The sequence below is a fragment of the Narcine bancroftii genome, chromosome 14, assembly GCF_036971445.1.
Source record: "Narcine bancroftii isolate sNarBan1 chromosome 14, sNarBan1.hap1, whole genome shotgun sequence".
Classification (NCBI taxonomy): domain Eukaryota; kingdom Metazoa; phylum Chordata; class Chondrichthyes; order Torpediniformes; family Narcinidae; genus Narcine; species Narcine bancroftii.
In genome coordinates, this window is record NC_091482.1 from 9,156,943 (window position 1) to 9,176,313 (window position 19,371).

Here is a 19,371-nt window from a genome sequence, read left to right on the forward strand (position 1 = left end):
GGGGGGGGGGGGGGGCTCTGGTTTCCTCACACCATTCAAACGCACTGCAGATTGTCGCTCAATTGGGTGCAATTGGGTGGCATGGACAGAAATGGCCTGTTTCCGTGTAGCATGTCTAAAATTAAAATGACTGGCCCCTTATTTTGTAGATGAATCCACGTGATAAGGATTTTCTAGCTCTCCAAGAATTGATTTTACAGACTTGTAGAAAACCTATTCTTTATGATAATGTCAGAAAACTTTCTGCCTTTAATTTTATTTTCTAGTCCTCCTGTGAACGTTCTGCATCCAGTTTGGTTTGTTAATGACTTAACAGCCTTAGCATTTCTCATACACTTTTCATTTCAGTTTCTTTTTAATTTATCCATTTAGTAATTCAGGGAGGGTTAATTTGGATGTCCTTCATTTAGTACCCGCAGAAAATGTACCCGAACTATTTCCTCTCAAATAGTATTTAGTTTACCAATCTTTGAGTTGCATTAAGTTTTTCCACTCAATTAAATTAATTCTCATCAATTTGAGAGTTTTCCCCAGGGAAAAAAAGCTCTGGAAGTGGATCCAACTGGAAGGTTTTTTTTTAAATAAAAAGAGTGTGCACTGAGTCAGCTGAATGGTCTTTTGGGATCATCGGATTCTCCAAGTAGAAAACTCCAGCTGAAAAACTATGGGTATACCCTTCTGAACTGTCCTATTCTGTGTTGTACCTTTTACAATAAAACCCTCCACCTATGGGGATAAGTGGATGTTGGATAAGTGTATTTTCCAGTCGCTTGAGATTGTGTGTTGAATGATTGGTGAACTAACAGCAAGGCATGCCAATTTTAAATTTCCATGATTTTTACCTAATTATTTTCCTCGATTTTTTTTGCTGGTCACCTGAATTCCAGATAGCAGGGGTTTTACTCTACTACAATGAATTGTAGAAGATGGTGACACAAGGAAAGTAAGACTTTTAACACGATGGTAAAAATTCATCACACACTAAGTGGTAATATGATAGGAGATAACTTCAATATCAAGTTATTTGGCCTTGTCACTGTTGGAAACTGCTGAATGAGGCTCATAGGGTTACGCACATACAAATACTAAAAAACATCAATGGGAGACCAACTCCTGGTGAACATATGAAGAAATATTTTTATATCTTCTCAAAGTGTCTCAAGATGCTTCACACAATTATTTACTTTTTAGCACAATTAATTACTTCTGTACTATAAGGATTATGACACAGAAATTATTACACCATTGTGCACCTGCAGTATCCAATAAACACCACAGTGATGACTAACTGGAGACTGCTTTGGATAGTTTTACTTCATCAATGGATACTGGCCAAACACTGAACTCCTGGCACGTCTTGAAACAGAACTTATTTTTAACTCTAACTCAAACCTGAAACTTTGCTGTTGGTTTGAAGAGATGGGGGTGGGTAGAAGCCTGTTTTCCTGCAATTGGTTCAGGTAGAGAAAGAAAAAAATTCAAAACAAAACACAGTTTGCTGCTCTTGATTCACAACTAACACATCTCTTTTTGTTGCTTGGAAGAAAAAAAGCGTCAAGAAAATTCAGCTCCCGGCCATATAAAATCGGAAGTAAACTAGGCCAATTTTTCTGCCCAACTTGCTCCTTTTGTGTTTCTTGGCAGCCTGTCCTGATTGTGGGTCTTCAGGAGGTGACTGGGTCAAAGAGAGAAAAAAATCCCCCTGAGAAGAACACTAATCGCTGTGCACATCAACTGCAGCACTGAATGGAACTGTTGCTGGGTTACTGCGAATCAGAAACCACCAGCGCACTGGTGGCAGGTTAAGTGCATCTAATGGAAGGCTAGGGAATGTATTATTAACAACGTGCTGCTACCCAGACTGACAAATATCAGCTTCTTCTCGTAGGTTTATTAACACCCAAAACATTGTGCTCAATGCTCTATATTTCCAGTGAAGAGAATATCTGGTATGGTTATTTTAAATGTTACATATTCAAAAGCATTTGAAGTAGTTTAAAAAAAAAATTAAATCATGATTTACCTTGATTTTTAATCTTTGGCTTTGAGACCAAGCTCACCAGGTGCTCTCAATTGTATTGGAAAATCATTAGTTATTGCTGATTCCTGCAGTCACTTTGACTGTATTTAATGCTTCCTCTCCTATCAAAATATAATGTGTCTTTGGAAATACTTGACATATTTAGACAGTTTTTTTTTAAAGTCAATTTTTCTTCAAAGCACCACATTTACAAAAAAAAAGAGCAAAACAATTCACGTCTCTGTCCAAGGATAATAAGTCACTTCAGCTGAGGATTTTCCTGAAGAGGTCTGGTATATATTGCTACATCAAGGTCATTTCACCAGTCATCTAATTTACTTTAAACCTGGTATAATGCTTAGATATCAATCAGGGTCCAAACTAACAAGGACTGGTATTCCAAGACTGCAGCTGGAGTCCCTAATTTCTACAATTACATGTCCAAACCACCCCATTAAAAGAGGATCTATGTTGACAAGGACTTAACAATGACAAACATTCATAATCTTTACTTCTGGATACACAAAAATGGAAAAAAAAATAAAAAGAATACTCATAGAAAACCTCATTAATTTGCAAAGCAGTTAATGTGTATCAGCTGGCGTGTCACTGCTGCTCCAGACTGCGTAACACAAACATTAACAAGCCTGAGAATCCCACACTGTGCCCGAGGGGAAGATGGTAACAGGCAGAGGTACCCCAGGAGATTTCTCTCTGAAACTAGGGAAAGCTGCAGAAAAACAGCACATCAAATAGCACACAAAGTACTGTGAACCTTAATAGTACTGCAAAAATCTAAAAAGAAAACTGCACAATGAGAGAAAAAAAATGTTTTGAAATTTAAAACTAGCTCTCCTGATTCTACAGGGGAGTAGAGGAAGTAGGAACAGGAGTAGGCCAAAAATGGCCCATCGAGCCTGCTCTGCCATTCAATACGATCATGGCTGATCTAACTTATGACCTAACTCCACCTACCTGCCTTCTCCCCATATCCCCTAATTCCTCTATCATGTCAAAATTGATCTAACTGAATTTTAAATATGTTTAATGAGGCAGCCTCAACCACTTCCCTGGTTAGAGAATTCCAAACATTCACTACTCCCTGGGAAAAACTATTTTTCCTCATCTCTGTCCTAAATCGACTCCCCTGAATCTTGAGACTGTGAACTCTCGTTTTAGTTTCCCCAGCCAGCTCAAAAAACCTTCCTACATCTATCCTATCCATACCCTTCATAATCCTATATGTTTCTATAAGATCTCCTCTCATTCTTGATATAAAACAAGCAGAATGGTAGCTATAAAAACTGAAACATACTTTGATAAATCCAACAGTGTAGATAAATATAGGAAAGTAATTGTTTTATATACTGAAGTAACCTGCTGGCAACAAAATTCTGTGTGATTGTTTCATTGCTTTGCAGTAATAACGCGTAGCAGGTTAATAATTGGAAACTTGTACGTCACCTTTGTTTTGCAGCAGCTAAATTTGAAAGGACATCAAAATGTTGTTTGGAGCAAGGTTGTCTGTGCCCATGTGTATTGGTTGAGGGATAGAATTAATCACAGAATAACTTTGCTTTATGTTCCAATTGCTGGATTATACAATACCACATAGAAAAGAAAGCTCCAGGGTTCAAATCGCAATCTGCTTCAGAAAATAAATCAAAGCTGAGGTGTCAATGGGATAAAATAAAAATGCCAGTATCCCTAGACAAGGTATCCAGTAACCCTGTTGCAAAGATGCTAGTGTGAATACAATTAGGTTGTGATGCTTCTATTACGTCTTGAAGAGGAGACTAATCACCTTTACACACTTGGGAGAGGTTGCCAAAATACTATGAAATTATATCAGTCTGTGTTTAGTACTTTAAATTAAACGGGGAGGAAAAAAAAGGAAAATTTAACAATGTACAAAGGCAGTTAATATTATGAATAATGGGAAAATGCAAAATGCCCAGAGATTTTAACAAATTCCAAGGCTAATTAAAACTAAAGCTTTGGTGCTCTATCGACATCCTTATTTGTAGTTTCCCAATTGCCTGAGGAATCTTCTGAAGATTAATGAAGTTATTTGATTGATTGGAGATAGACAAAAGCTTTCAAAAAAATGAAAAGTCCAGCCAAAGGCAACTTTAATAATTTCTTACATTAAAGTATGGTCATCCTTTATTTTTAAAATTAAATGTGCACAAAATAATTCAAAATTATTAATGAGTCTTTGGAGAAAATAGTTTGGTGATTTGGGAATTCATCAGGAATTATGGTACCCTGTAAATCGATACTTCCATTCAAGTTCTGAAACATCTGGAAGAACAGGAGAATGAGGGAGCGATAGCTAGTGACAAATCTCAAATCGTAACAGCAACGTCATATGTTGCAAGTATTAAACAAGTACTACACTAAGACAGCATCCATGTATCCAACCAACAATAACCTCAGATACAATAATGATCACTGCATGCTGTGCTCAGTCAAATGACAATGTAAAATGGAATTACAGTGATGTCTTCCAACATGAATAGTGGCATCTCCAAAGTCATACACTCCTTTGTTGTATCAGAACTGCTTTTGGACTGAAAAATGGTTATTTCTTGTTTAGGGAACAAGTACCACCAACCACTGCATTGTTTATTGTACATTATGATTATCAAAATAAATACTGCAAGTAAGAATCAAAATATGTAACAGTGAGAGAAATTAACCTTAGCAAAAACACATCTGGATTTTGAAGGAATTAATCAAAAAAAGTTGCACCAAATATTCAAAATTATGATTTAAAATACAAATTGTATATAAATGTAATGTATGTATCTTTCCTCAATAGAAAAGTTGAAGAATGAGGAGGGACTATCACATTAAGATAAGAGATTTAAGGAAATTTAATGCAGACAAGAGTGAGGTGTTGCATTTTGGAAGGACAAACCAAGAAAGGACATGCACGGTAAATGGTCGGGCACTGAGGAATGTGGTAGAACAGAGGGATCTAGGAATACAAATACATAATTCCATAAAGTGGCATCACAGGTGAATAAGCATATTGGCCTTCATAAATCAAAGTACTGAGTACTGGTGATGGGATGTTATGTTAAAGTTGTATAAGACATTAGGGAGGCCAAATTTGGAGTACAGTGTGCAGTTTTGGTCACCTAAATGCAGGAAAGCTATTAATAAGATAGAAAGCATGCAAAGGAGATTTACTAGGACGTTGCCCAGACTTCAGGAACTGAGTTACAGGGAAAGATTAAACAGGTTAGACTTTATTCCCTGGAGCATAGAAAAAGGAAGGGAGATTTGAGAGATGTATTTACAATTATGAGGGAGATAGACAGTAAATGTAGATTTTTCTCACTGAGGATAGGTGAGATACAAACCAAAAGACATGGGTTAAGAATGAAAGGGGAAAAGTTTAGGGGGAACTTCTTCAGAGAGTGGCGGGAGTGTGGAACAAGCTACCAACCAAGGTGGTGAATGCAGGCTCAATTTTAACATTTAAGGGTAACTTGGGAGAGGTATGGCGGGTTATAGTCTGGGTGCAGGAAACTGTTTCTGTGCTGTAATGTTCTATGGAAACAAAATTATGATCACAATCTTCAAAAGAGAATTCACCAATCTGAAAGAGCAATCCTATTTCCAATTTCCCTAATAACCGTTATGACATCCTATGGGCCTTTTACAACCCTTTTTTCAGTGGGTGGTTTACTAGTTATTTCTGATAGTCAATTCATGGTTATTCAAGATATTTCGCTTTGTCAAATGAGACTGGGATTCAATTCCACAGTATTTCCCCCTTCAGTTAACAAATAATAATTTATTTAATTGAAATTTAGATTTTTAAAAATTTAGACATACAGCATGGTAACAGGCCATTTTGGCCCATGAATCCGTGCTGCCCAATTACACCCAATTAACCCATAGCCCTGGTACGTTTTGAATGGTAGGAGAAAACCGGAGCCCCCAGGGAAAACTTATGCAGATATGGGGAGAACATACAAACTTCCTACAGCCAGTGTGGGATTTGAACGTCATTCCTGATTGCTGGCGCTGTAATGGTTTTGCAATAACCGCTACGCTAACCGTGCTGCCCTTGCTTTTCTGCTTGCATTTTTCAGGAATGTTTTTGTAGAAAGACGAACTGTTAAAATTTGCTGTGGATGGTTCTTCTCGGACTTGTCTACAATATAGCCTGCGATATATTCCTTCATGTTGTCATTTAAAGGCACAAAGTCCTAAAGGTGAAGCAGTCCAACTCTCACAGGAATTGTGAAATAGTTTAAAAGTATGAATTGTATCAGAATTGTCAAAAGCTTTGAATTGCAATGCTCTGGCAATTATGACAATTACAACATAAATGCTACTAATCACTGGACTCTGACAGCCCGACCCATCCCTTTTGCTAGCTAGCTCGTTAAAGTAGCACAAAATTATTTATTCCCCAACAGTTGTTCACAATTGCTAATAAATTTAAATTTTGAAGCTCTAAAATTAAAACATTGCATATTCTCAACGCACTTGTATTTACTGGCTAAATAGATTTAATAATATAATTTTATTCTTTCTCCAACTGGACCAGGTCTTATTCAGTGAACCAGAACTGATAATATCAATCCACAACTGCAGCAGGACCAATATTCATGTCACGCCTGTAATTTTACGCCTCAACATTCTTTGGAAAGCTGAGGCTTAGAAGTGCAAAGCAATATTATTCTATCCCGCAAAGCACACATTTAAACTCCACTTTAATAATGTTGGCAAGATTATGGAAATAGTTGGCCCTGTCTGTAATCTTCCATTTTATTTTAAATTGGAATAGAAGATTGAAGACTGATTACGTCTCAGTGAATGCAATACTTACAGGCATAATTACATCGTCATAAAAACTCCATGCCAAAGCCCACCTCATGGTTCGTCCTTGACAGAATTCAGTGTGAGTGACTTTGGGGACCTGGGTGACATATAGCAGGTGCTTAGACACAAAAAAAAAACAAAAGCTTGACTGATTGTATGTTAACAGATGCATTTGGCCTGGGGTTGTCAATTTTGGTTACGTCAATCAAAGACAAATTCAGTGAAATATTACAAACTCCATGCCAAAGCGAGCACTATTTAGCACAATAAAACTATCATGTGGGTTTTTTTTTCACCCCAAGTATAATTTTAGTGCAACATACACGGAAAGAAAAATATCCCCCGAAGGAGATCAATTGCCTTCAATCTGTCAATTTAAATTATTCACAATCAATTCCTCGGATGGCTATTTTTTTAATTAAATTTGTTCTGCATATTGGCTCATTAATGGTGCAGCTCCTTTCATAGCCACTGGGAACAGAACTTCATTATTTTTAAATATCTCCCTTTTTAAAAAGTAAAATGATCCTAATTCACGTTTAAACATTAACCCAATTGTGAAATCAGGAAAATGACCTTCACCCTGGCCTCTGTCACTATTTAGGAGCAGGCATTTTGGAGTGCTGCCAATTGGCTTTGTGCTTCAGAAAATAACATGCTTTTACTGGTTTTCCTTAGCACAGAATACACTGTACAGTGAAACTGTAAGGATGAATCATTATCCAATGAATCAAGTCTCAATGGACATTGCCAGTAAATGCTTCACTGTTTATCACAAGAACTAGAACATAGTCATACAATGGATTGCCAACTCACACAAATTTTTTGGGGAACTCAAAATTACAAGGTAAATTTAATGAAAAGCCAAAAATATTCTCAAATGCCAGATTTCCATTGCAAGTCTGCCAAATTTTCTGATGTCTGATGCATACAAAGTATCATTTCAATGGCGAAGCAGTATGTTGGCTAGAATTCTCTTCAGAATTAGAGCCCACTCTCTTTTGTTTTGGCTTCCTCATTCAGTTCTTACCCCTTGTTGTCGAAGTTCTTCTTTCAATGGAACCAAACTGCATTTCTTCCCCAACATGCAACTATACCACCTTGAAAAAGACAAAAAATAAAATTGGCAATACTATCCAATGTACCCTAATTGCTTGAATGACACAGATTTTAACCTGTATTTAAAGAGCAATATTCACATCAATTATTATATGACAAGTTCTGGTAGACTTTATGTAAATGCCATGAAAAGATCGACTGAAAGACACTTCACTAACTGGTACTCTTCAGAAATTGGAGCATTTCAGATGGACTGGCCAGGTTTCAGAGACAGTATTGAGTATTTAAAGCAAAAGATAAACTTTTGGTGAAGATGGGAGCAATATTCAGCCAGTGGAGCACCTCGGCTGTGTTTTGCTCATATCAGCTGTTTGAATAAAGTTGTGAGAAACAGCACTGGGTTCGCCCAGGATGAAGAGCTGGTTGATGCTGATCACTGTTGCAGTGATTCTCTTAATCTCTTTTCCTTATCCCTGCTTAGTAAGTCACCCTGGTCAGAGGCTTTATCTGAAAACTTGGAATGGGGGTGGGGGGAGAGAGGGGGAGTTTACTATATATATTGTTATTGTTCGTCTTTCGGGCAGCTCCGAGAAGGGGGAGGAACCTGCAGATGCAGCGACAGTTAAATGATTCAAAGATTGTGATTGATAATAAAGTAAAATGTTTTAAACTTTATATATTCATACAAGTGAAGTTTGTTCAGTGCAAGTACCATAGAGTACTTTTTTTTTAAAAAAAACTGTTTATTCTTAATGCAGGTGTATTAGTTAGGCATTGTCAGAGTCTGTTTCAAACTACTGCAAAATACACTTTTCCAGCATCTACCAATCCCTATAGGTACCAGATCTTTGACAGTACAGGTATAAGCACCAGATTTAAAAGAGAACACAAACCAAAGCGGCAATTGTGCTGAGGGAGCCCAAGTCAATGGGGTCTGTGACAAGGGTGACTCTGTCCTAACACGGTGACAGAGCCAAGGGTGACACGATGACAGAACCAAAAGCAAGCATGGCCTAAGGTGGTGACAGAACCAAGAGCTATCCCGGCCTAACATGGTGACAGAGCCAAGAGCAAAGGCAAATTATTTTCTCAGCCAAATCTTTGTATGAAAAGCCTTTTTATGAACTCTTCCATTAGCACTACAATGGGCTCCAAGTACTTTACCAAAACTATCAGCAGGTAATTATTTTTTTCCCAGTAATGTGCGCTGTTGATAATTCAAAAAAGGATTAAGAACTGTAATTTGTGCGCTGGTTGGGTCACGTCTCCAAAATGGAGGACCATCGCCTTCCCAAGATCGTATTATATGGCGAGCTCTCCACTGGCCACCGTGACAAAGGTGCACCAAAGAAAAGGTACAAGGATTGCCTAAAGAAATCTCTTGGTGCCTGCCACATTGACCACCGCCAGTGGGCTGATAACGCCTCAAACCGTGCATCTTGGCGCCTCACAGTTTGGCGGGCAGCAGCCTCCTTTGAAGAAGACCGCAGAGCCCACCTCACTGACAAAAGGCAAAGGAGGAAAAACCCAACACCCAACCCCAACCAACCAATTTTCCCTTGCAACCGCTGCAATCGTGTCTGCCTGTCCCGCATCGGACTGGTCAGCCACAAACGAGCCTGCAGCTGACGTGGACTTTTTACCCCCTCCATAAATCTTCGTCCGCGAAGCCAAGCCAAAGAAAGAAGAAGAATAATTAATTGCAGTAAAAAATACAACAATCTCTTTTCTGGAATTTTACATCTAAGCTCCCTTTAGTAACTGACAATTGAGAGGGAGGTACCAATTGAACAGATAGTACATGATGGTGGGAAAGGGTGGGGAGGAGAAGCAGGTCTTCTCCAGCCTAATAGCCAAGAGTGACTATTGTTCCTTGATTAAAGAAGCATCACCACTCCCACCCGAATTTTCCAACCACCCAGAATACACAGCCAATTTACAGCAGTCAATTAACCTACCAACTATCGGGTTTATGACATGTGAGAGAAAACAAGACCACTCAGGTGTAATCAATGAAGGGTCATGTAATATTCAAATTTTAAATGAAATTTTGAATGGCATTTTTAAAATCAAATGAAATCCTGAAGGACCAATTTGACGACAAGAATCTGCAGTGCCATTTTACTAAGCTCTAGCAATTCAGTCATATTTCCTAATAGTCTCCAATACCCAGATCACCTCATCATTCACAAAATTCTACAACAAAGTATTCTGCATCTTGTATCTCAGTACTAAAGATATTTCCAGCATTAGCTGTTTTTGATCACTTCCATACATTATAATGATTTCTACACAGACCTCAGTTACTGTGAAGAGGGAGAGGATGCTATATAAATAAGTTTCTTCTTTCTAAATTCTGTTATGAAACTATCACATATTTGTTGAGGATTCTCTTTCAGGCTAAAAATGCTATTTTTCCTTCTCAGAAAAATAATAGCTCAGATTACCAACCTTATTTTCAAAGAACATAATCTAGTTAGAGAAATTCTTAACATAATTCTGTTCTTCAAAGCACTATCCCATGACACCTAAAAGAGAGTGGCCTAAATGGAACAATGAGATCTCATCAATACTACAACTGCAATAGCACATCTTGTTTTATCTATTCTAAACCTCCTTTAATGAAACCCATTATCCTACGAATTCTATTTGTTGTTTCCTGCATTCATGAACTCCTGTTATCTAGACCTTGAAATTCATACTTTAAGTAACTCCTCCCCCCCCCCCCCATCTTCAATCCCTTACATTATATAGATCATATTCCCAACCAATGTTCTTAAATATAGAGTGCACAACCCAACAATTATACTGTGGAAATAGAAACGCTCCAGGCCCAAATGAATGGAAGACATGCAGAGTGCAGGGGAGGATAGCAGGAAAGTAAAAGTATTTAAGAATAAGAAGTGTTCATGCAAGAACGGGTATGTTAAAATAGTTTATGCAGTTTTATTGATATTAACTAAATTTATGACAAACTTGTGCTTCTTTTAGCTTTGCATTTTATCAGTGTTATACCATGCATCATATATTTTGATTACACTCACACTAATTCACTTCCAATGTTTCCATTTGAACTTCACCTGTTCTTCAGTTCATTATTTTCTCTCAAACCCATGCCCGTGTCCTCCCTCTTCCCGCCCCTCATCCAGTGGTGTCCTCTTTTCTTGTCTATCCAACTCTCCCAATTTAATTTGTCCTATAATCCTATCAGCTCTTTGACCACAAGACAATAGGAGCATAAATAAGCTATTCAGCCCCTCAAGTCTCTCTGCCATTCAATCATGAGCTGATCCATTTTCCCCCACTCAGTCCCACTGCCTGGCCTGCTCCCCATAGCCTTTGATGCTCTGGCTAATCAGGAACCCATCAACTTCTGCCTTGAATACACCCAATGATTTTGCCTCTACAACTGCCTGTGGCAACAAATTCAACAGATTCACCACCCTCTGGCTAAAAGAAATTCTTCCGTATCTGTTCTAAGCAGACACCCTGCCAACCTGAAGTTGTGCCCTCTTGTACTAGACTCTTCCACTATGGGAAACAATCTTTCGACATCTACGCTGTCCATGCCCTTTAACATTCAAATTTGTTCAATCAGATCCGCCTTATTCTCTTAAATTCCAATGAATACAGACTAGGAGCCATCAAATGCTTCTCACATGATAGTCCTTTTAGTCCCTGAATCATCCTTGTGAACCTCCTCTGAATCCTTTCCAATATCAGCATATCCTTTCTTAAACGAGGAATCCAGAACTGCTCACAATACTCTGTGAGGTCTCTCTAGTGCCTTATAAAGCCTCAACATCACATCCCTGCTTTTATATTCTTTTCCTCTTGAAATGAAGGCCAACATTGCATTTGCCTTCTTCACTACCGACTCAGTCTACAAGTTTACCTTTAGGCTATCCTGCATAAGGACTCTCAGGTCCCTTTACATCTGGGCATTTTCTATTTTCTCCTCATTCAGAAAATAGTCTGCCCATTTAGTTTTTCCAACCCAAGTACATGACTGTAAACTTTCCAACACTTGGCACTTTGCTGCCCATTCTCCTAAACAAGTCATTCTGCAGCCTCCCTGTTTCCTCAACACCCTTTGGCCTACATTTTATGCTTGCCATCTGCCCTTCCCACTTTAATCTTGAGAAAGGGTCCTGACCGAAATGTTAACTAACCATTTCTCTCCATAAATGCTGCCTGATTAGCTGAGTCCCTGCAGCTTCTCAATATTTGCTCAATTAGACATTCCTATTCTCTACCCTTGGACCAATGCTTTTCTAGGCTTCAAATATTTTTCCACTTTGGTTGAAGCATGATGCTCAGACCTGGAATATCCATACAAGTGATACAGGCTAGATTAAGTAAACTTAATATCCCTTAGGATAGAAATTGGAATTTTGGTTACAGTAATCATTCCTGATCTCTGTCCACTTCTAGTAACCAGTAGTGTGCTATATAGACAGCTGATGACCACAGGATTTTACTTGTCTTGATTACATTTGTAGCTTCCAATACCATCAACCCTTACACGAGGATTACTAATTGGATAAGATATCAGAAAGCAATTGACCAAATATGTTGCAGTCAGAGTCATAACCTTTCGCAAAGGCACTGAGAAAATAAGGGGTAATAATCTAGTTGACAACAGGAAAATACAAATCATTCAAAAATGATCAACTTTCAACAATGATTAACTGCAATGCAAGGCTCATATACATTAATTACAGTATTTTAAGAAAAACTGTTACAAGAAGAATTATAGACTCTTCTCATAAAAATATAAAAGGGAAGTCATTTGCAGTTTTACCTGCTTGTCAGCTTTAAGATACAAGCTCTTGATCAACAAATAAATGAAATAGGTAAGAAGCTTCACAACATATCTGCATAACTGACCTTGATTGGTGCTGAAGGCAATGTAGGCACAAAAAAGTCCCACAGCTGAGAATTCTGTCACAGCTCATTGTGTTCCATGTGCTGCTTTGTGAATTTTAACACTGCTATAATGTTCATCTCAATACTCCAGTAAGTTACCCCCTTCTAATATAAAACTGAATGTAGCCTTTGCTTTGCATGAAAGAGTTTAACTTCTAATTTCTGCAAGTTGGCTCCCAATAAAAAAAAAGTCTTCATAAATAGTGTTCTTAGAATTTAACAGAAAAGTCAAACTGTAGAGAAAATTGTGGAACTGCTGAACCTCAAGTTTTCTTTTTGATCTATTATTTTTATACCATATTTATTAAATTAACTGGTTTAATAATTTACAATTAAAACTGTTTAAGGTGCCCTAACATACTACCTAAAAATGCACAATTTCAAATAATTACTAAAATTTCAATATATTACTAAATTGTATAGGAACAAGAAATAGATTTAATTGGGGGAAGGAAGCAAGATACAAATTAAGGCACAGTGGGAGTGACTGCTGCTCTAAGTATTAACTCAGTGCATTTCATTTACATTTGAATCAAATCAAATTTGTGGCTGTCTTCTCAGTCTAGATTTTTTTTAATGATGAATTGGTCATAAGACAAATGATGTTCTGATGGATTAGCATTAAGAATTTGTGGACTCTTTCCATTCAGTTTATCAGTCCTTATTTTATTACATTTGGAATCAAATCAGGCAAATTTTCAAACTTTTAGTATCAGTTGACAATCTTCCAACACGGAGACCATGTCTAGACATAATGGGTAATAATATGCATCAAATAAAATTAGGACATGCTTTAAATATATACCAAGTTCATTAGCAGATTAAAATGGAAAAGAAAGACAAACATTTCAGACATCGTCTTTGTCTACTTCATCAAATGGCACTTCACACTCTCCATTAGAATTGTACACTTTCCACTGTCACTGGTTTCATTAGAGAGATTCCTGTAATTTTTCATTTATTAATCTCACACAATGGTGAACAGTTGTGGTCTAATAAAAATGCTGAGTGATATTTTATATTGAGTTCTAGGCTGGCAAAGGGCCTAAAAGATAAACAAAATTATAATTATATATTACATTTTTATATTTGATTTTAGTGGCATGCATTCACACATAATACTTTCCTCATTATCCTTGGTCAACATAGAAAGCAAAGGCACGAAGTATTGAAGTGGTGAATGTTATTTGCTTAATAAGACGCAATATTTCATAAAATTCAACCAGTCATAGTTGAATATAAAATGGATATAAAGCCAGCTCTTTGCATCAAGAACTGCAGATGATGAGCCCTTAATTAAAATTATCCAAGAAAATTGCATGGTACTTAACCGAACCTCTTATTTGGAAAATATTCATCCTCTGGTTATTCAGCGCCAGCTAAAATGACATTTTAATAACTGCTATAATGAATGTTTCAAGATCTTTGTATCAATACTGAGAAGGACATGAAGGATAGTGAGATCTGGGGCATATTGATATCACAAAGGAGGTGATGTTGGGTTTATGGAAGAACCTTTAAGTGTACAAGTCTCCAGAACCTGATGGGATCTAACCCAAGTTAATGAGGGAGACAAATGAGGAGATCGTTACGCCTTGTCAGGGATTTTTGTATCCTCTCGAGCCACAAACGAGTTCGTGGAGGACTGGATAGTAGCCAATATTATTTGTTTGTTTAAGGACAAAAGGGATAAACCCATCAAGTTATGGTACTGGGGAAAATTCTTGGGGATAGGATTATTTGCATTTGAAATAGCATGAGTTTATTAGGAATAGTCAACATGGGTTTTTGTGGAACAGATCATGTCTTATGAATTTGATCAGGATTTCTTTTGAGGTGATAAAAATGATTAATGAGGGTAGGGCAGGAGGTATTTTCATACATACATTTTCGTAAGATATTTGACAAGGTGCCTCATCATAAGATCAAAATTTGGTAGATTAGATTCAAAATTGGCTTGGCCATCGAAGACGTAGAAGGGATTTTTCTCTCAATGGAGATGTGCAACCAGTGGTGTTCTGCAGGGATCAAAATGAAAATATGGAAAGGCTAACTAGTAAGTTTGCAGAAGTCATGAAAGGTGGTTGTGTTGTGAATAGTGGAGGTTTTGAAAGGGTACAGCTGGACATACTTCAGTTAGAGATCTGAGCAGAGAAACAGTGATGGTGTTCAATGCAGACAGGTGTGAGCTATTGCACTTTTGGAGGTCAAAAAGTGGGGGAAAGTATACAGTAAATGGCAGGCCTATAGGAACATTGATATATGCATGATCTTGGGATGGATGTCTGTAGCTCTCGGAAAGTGGCAACACAGCAGATAAGGTAATAAAGCAGACATATGGCATGCCTTCATCAGCCAGTGCTGAGTACAAAAAGCCAGGAGGTCAAGCTGCAGCTGTATGAAGGAGGTTAAAATCCAGACCATCAGAAGGTAATTCCTGATGAAGAGCTCAAGCCTGGAACGCGAATTGCCTGCTGCTTTCTATCGATGCTGCATGACCTGATGAATATTTTGTGTATTATTGCAGCTGTAAAAAAAAACTTGACCACAAATCCCTCATGTGCTTACAGATGCTATTCATCTTAGAGTTACATAAATTGGAAATTGTTGATGTTACTGCTGTAAAGGCCATGAAAACGCCCAAAGAGAAATGTGAAGTCTCTCTGTTGAGAAAGCAATGTTAATTCTGTAACCAGATTCTTATTTCAGTTACTTATGTAAGAAGTCATTGTGGATTATCGCACATTTTAAAATGGACAACACTGATTGCAGTCTTGGAGCCTTGAGGAATAGTTGTTGAGAAAATTCTGGGAATGCCATGTAGGATATTCTAAAAGATTTTAACATAACCTTCATGGTTGTCCTGTTGTTCAGAACTTCACATTGTTGAGACTTCACAGAAATTACAGAATGTATAAGTTTGACTGTTACATCCCACTGCTTTTCACTGGAATTATCAATACCTCCTTCAGGTCATTCAAATTAATAAAACTCACTTAAGTGGAGTCACAGAGTGAGTGAAGCAGAGATCCAAAGTATAAACTGTGATGCAACATACTTTATTGAAAATTGTGCATTTAGTCAAGAGTCCAACAGCTTGAAACATATGATAATTGAACTTAGGATATGTCATAGCAAAATGTAACTGAAGAAAAATGCCTTTCCTACCTCAGTCTCTTCTTTAGCTGAAGGCTATCATGGATAATTCTTTTCACAAATTCCAACTCGCCACCCTCAGCCATTATTTCAGTAATTCCACCTGTGTTTATAGAACTGGGAGGTGGACGACTTGGATTTCTTGAATTTACACCCTATTAATTAAAACCATTGATTAAAGGCTTGGTACAGTGAAATGTTCACTTTAGATATTACTCAGCTCCTTAACATATCAACATGAGCTAGAGCTGCCTCTATTATTTCTACACACAAGGAATAGTTTAGAAAACAATGCAGAAAATTATCAGCAAAGGGAATATTATAATAAGAAATAAGATGCTGGAATTTAGAACAAACACCAGACCACAAACAAAAAGCAGTATCTGTAAAGGCAAAAGATGTCCGTTGAGTTACTGGATCTAGACCCTGCATCAGAGGAAAGAGGAATGATTGTCGGGGGATAGAACTATGAGGAAGGAGTGGGACAAAGGCTGGTAGGTGAAAGGTGGAACCACAAGGGTGGGCAGATGGAAGTAGGTTGGGTATGGAGAGGGAAGGAAAGATGAACAAAGGGAAAGAAAATTGGGTGGACACGTTAGCGTGTACAGAACATTAGTGGGGCGATGAAGGAGGGAGCAATGAGAGTTTATTGTCATGTATACAAGCACATTGTACACAAGCACCAAAATTGTTATTTCCTGCAACCACACAAATGTGCAAGATACACCGACTTCAATAGTATACAGAGAAATAAATAATATAAAAGTATAGATAGATAAATATTCAAAGTTAGTAAGTGCAAAAAAAAAAGTGATGTTTCAATCATGGAAGCCGACCTTTTGGAGGAACCTGACAAATTTAGGGTAAGTGTGGTAGGGGAGGTTACAGAGCCTGGTAGTTGTTTACTGACTTAGTACAGGGAAATTCAAGAGTCTAGTAGTTGTTCAATAAAAATTGCTCTTGTAGCTGGACTTCAGGCTTCTTTACCTTCTGCCTGAAGGTAGCAGTGAGAAGAGGTTGTGACCAGGCTGATTGGGGTCTTTTACGATGTTGCCTGCCTTTTTGAAGCAACATCTCAATGGATGGGAGGTCAATGCCCATGATGGACTTGACTAAGTTTGCTACTTTCTGCAACCTTCTAAATTCCTGGGCACTCGAGTTACTAAACAAGACCATGATACAACCAGTCAGAGTACTTTCCAGAGTACACCTGTAGAAATTTGATAAGAGTATTTGATGACATGCCAAATCTCCTCAAACATCTTAGAAATTAGGTATTGATGTCCATTCATTGAAGTTAAATAGGAGGCAGGGATGGTTACTTAAAATTAGACTTCATACCATTGAGTTGTATATTACAAAAGTGGAATATGAGAATGTCTAATATAGTTAATTCCCCATGAGCCTTCCCTAAAGTAGCAATAAACTGATAGAAATATTATCCAGCTACACTTGTGATATCAAGCTAATATAGGTAAATGGTGACAGTCTCTTTCCCAGGGTATGGGAGCACAGATTTAAGGTGAAAGGGAAAAGGTTTAAAGGGGACCTTCAATCAGAGTCCATATCTAGCCAACAACATTCTGCACTGAGAATTACTTGATTATGGCTTGTAAAGACAATATTTCAATGTGATGCTGTTTTATTTGCATATTTTGAAAGCTAACACAGAAGCAAAAGGGAAATGCAAACAAGGAGAATATTTTTTAAGGAAATAGCAATGGAGAGTTTACCTGAGCTTCCATTTGATTTGCAAAAAATGGTGGGTTACACATGCAGAAATCATAAATAATCTCCGATTCCTCTTTCAGAGCATCCATCAACAAGGTCTTCTGAGGAACTTTGACCACTGAAAAATAGATTAAAGTGCAAATATTTATCTTGCAAAGCTCCAAGTCACACCTCTCTTTCTAGTCTTCTTATGACAAAAAGAAAAGGTTCACAAAGAAACATAAAGAATCAAAATACCCATTTAAACAAATAAATTATTACCAGAATGCTCAAAAGCAGCCAGAACAAAAAGTTGATTTAATTATTTTGGCAAAACATTGGAATTATTTGAACAGTTAACTTGGAGAAAACAAATATCAACATTCTGTACCTTTTTACTGTCTGTCCTCCATAAATCTCTTGCTTATTTCAATCAAGCCTTTAATCTTCCCCCACCCACCCTACACTGTACTTTGCTTGCTTAGTCAGCTACCAAGTAGCCACTATATTCGCTCACACTAACATGTTAGCACTGTAAACTTCTTTCACTTTTATTACTGAGCTGGGAAGGGAAGGTTGAGTGCCACTGCTCTAGACCCAATTGTTACTGAAATATTTTGCTTGAGGAAAATTGTCATTGGCCCATTTCCTTTGGAGTTATGAAACAGTGCACATAACGAGTCAATTAGGTACATTTAAAACAGTGGTTTTCAAACTATTCCTTTCCACTCACATACCACCTTAAGTAATCTCTTGCTAATCACAGAGCACTTATGGCATAGGAAATACTTAAGGTGGAATGTGAGTTTTAAAAAAGGTTGCCCACCCCTGTCCTAAATGAATACTTTGCTTCAGTATTCACAAGAGAAAAGACCTTGATCAGGGTGAGGTCAGAACAGGCTTGTGTGCTGGATAATTCTGGTGATTAAGGAAGAGGAAGTGATGAATCTTCTTAAAAACATCAAGATTAATAAGACCCCGGGGCTCAAAGCGATATACCCCAGGTTGCTGTAGGAAGTGAGGGAAGAGATTGCTGGAGTAGTAGCTATGATCTTTGAGTCCTCTTTGGCTGCAGGGAAGGTGCTGGAGAATTGGAGAATGGCAAATGCAGTCCCCTCGCTTAAAAAAATTTAATGGGGAGAATCCTGGGAATTATAGACCAGTGAGTCTGACATTAGTGGTGTGCAAACTATTGGAGAGGATTCTTAAGGAGCATTTGGAGACGTTCTGTCTACTCAAGGATAGTCAGCATGGCTTTGTGAAGGGAAGGTCGTGCCTCACGAGCCTAATTGAATGTTTTGGAGAGGTAACAAAAGAAATTGAAGGAGGTAGGGCAGGAGATGGTCTCTATGGATGTTAGCAAGGCAGTTGACAAGGTCCCCCATGAGACTCATTCAGAAAGTCATGAGGCATAGAATCCATGGAACTTTGGCTACGTGGATACAAAAATTGGCTTGTAGGTAGAAAGCAGATAGTAGTAGTGGAAGGGAAGTATTCTGCCTGGAGGTCAGTGACTAGTGGAGTGCTGCAAGGATCTGTTCTGGGACCCCTGCTCTTTGTGATTTTTATAAATGTCCTGGATGTAGAGGCAGAAGGATGGGTCAGTAAGTTTGCATTTGATACAAAGGTCAGAGGAGTTGTGGATGGAACTG

The 19,371-nt window shown here is 37.8% G+C and overlaps 1 protein-coding gene across 3 annotated transcripts in view; it reads right to left on the bottom strand.

Annotated features, from left to right (window-relative positions):
* Positions 1-19,371, bottom strand: part of mettl16 (methyltransferase 16, N6-methyladenosine) — a 73,512-nt gene that overhangs the window by 14,255 nt on the left and 39,886 nt on the right. For all 3 annotated transcript variants that reach the window (XM_069912146.1, XM_069912148.1, XM_069912147.1), the window contains exons 5-8: positions 17,743-17,858; positions 16,022-16,164; positions 7,896-7,965; positions 6,873-6,962 (exon numbers count right to left, since the gene is read on the bottom strand). In XM_069912146.1, the coding sequence (XP_069768247.1) occupies positions 6,873-6,962; positions 7,896-7,965; positions 16,022-16,164; positions 17,743-17,858 (419 nt within the window). The remainder of the gene's footprint in view (positions 1-6,872; positions 6,963-7,895; positions 7,966-16,021; positions 16,165-17,742; positions 17,859-19,371) is intronic.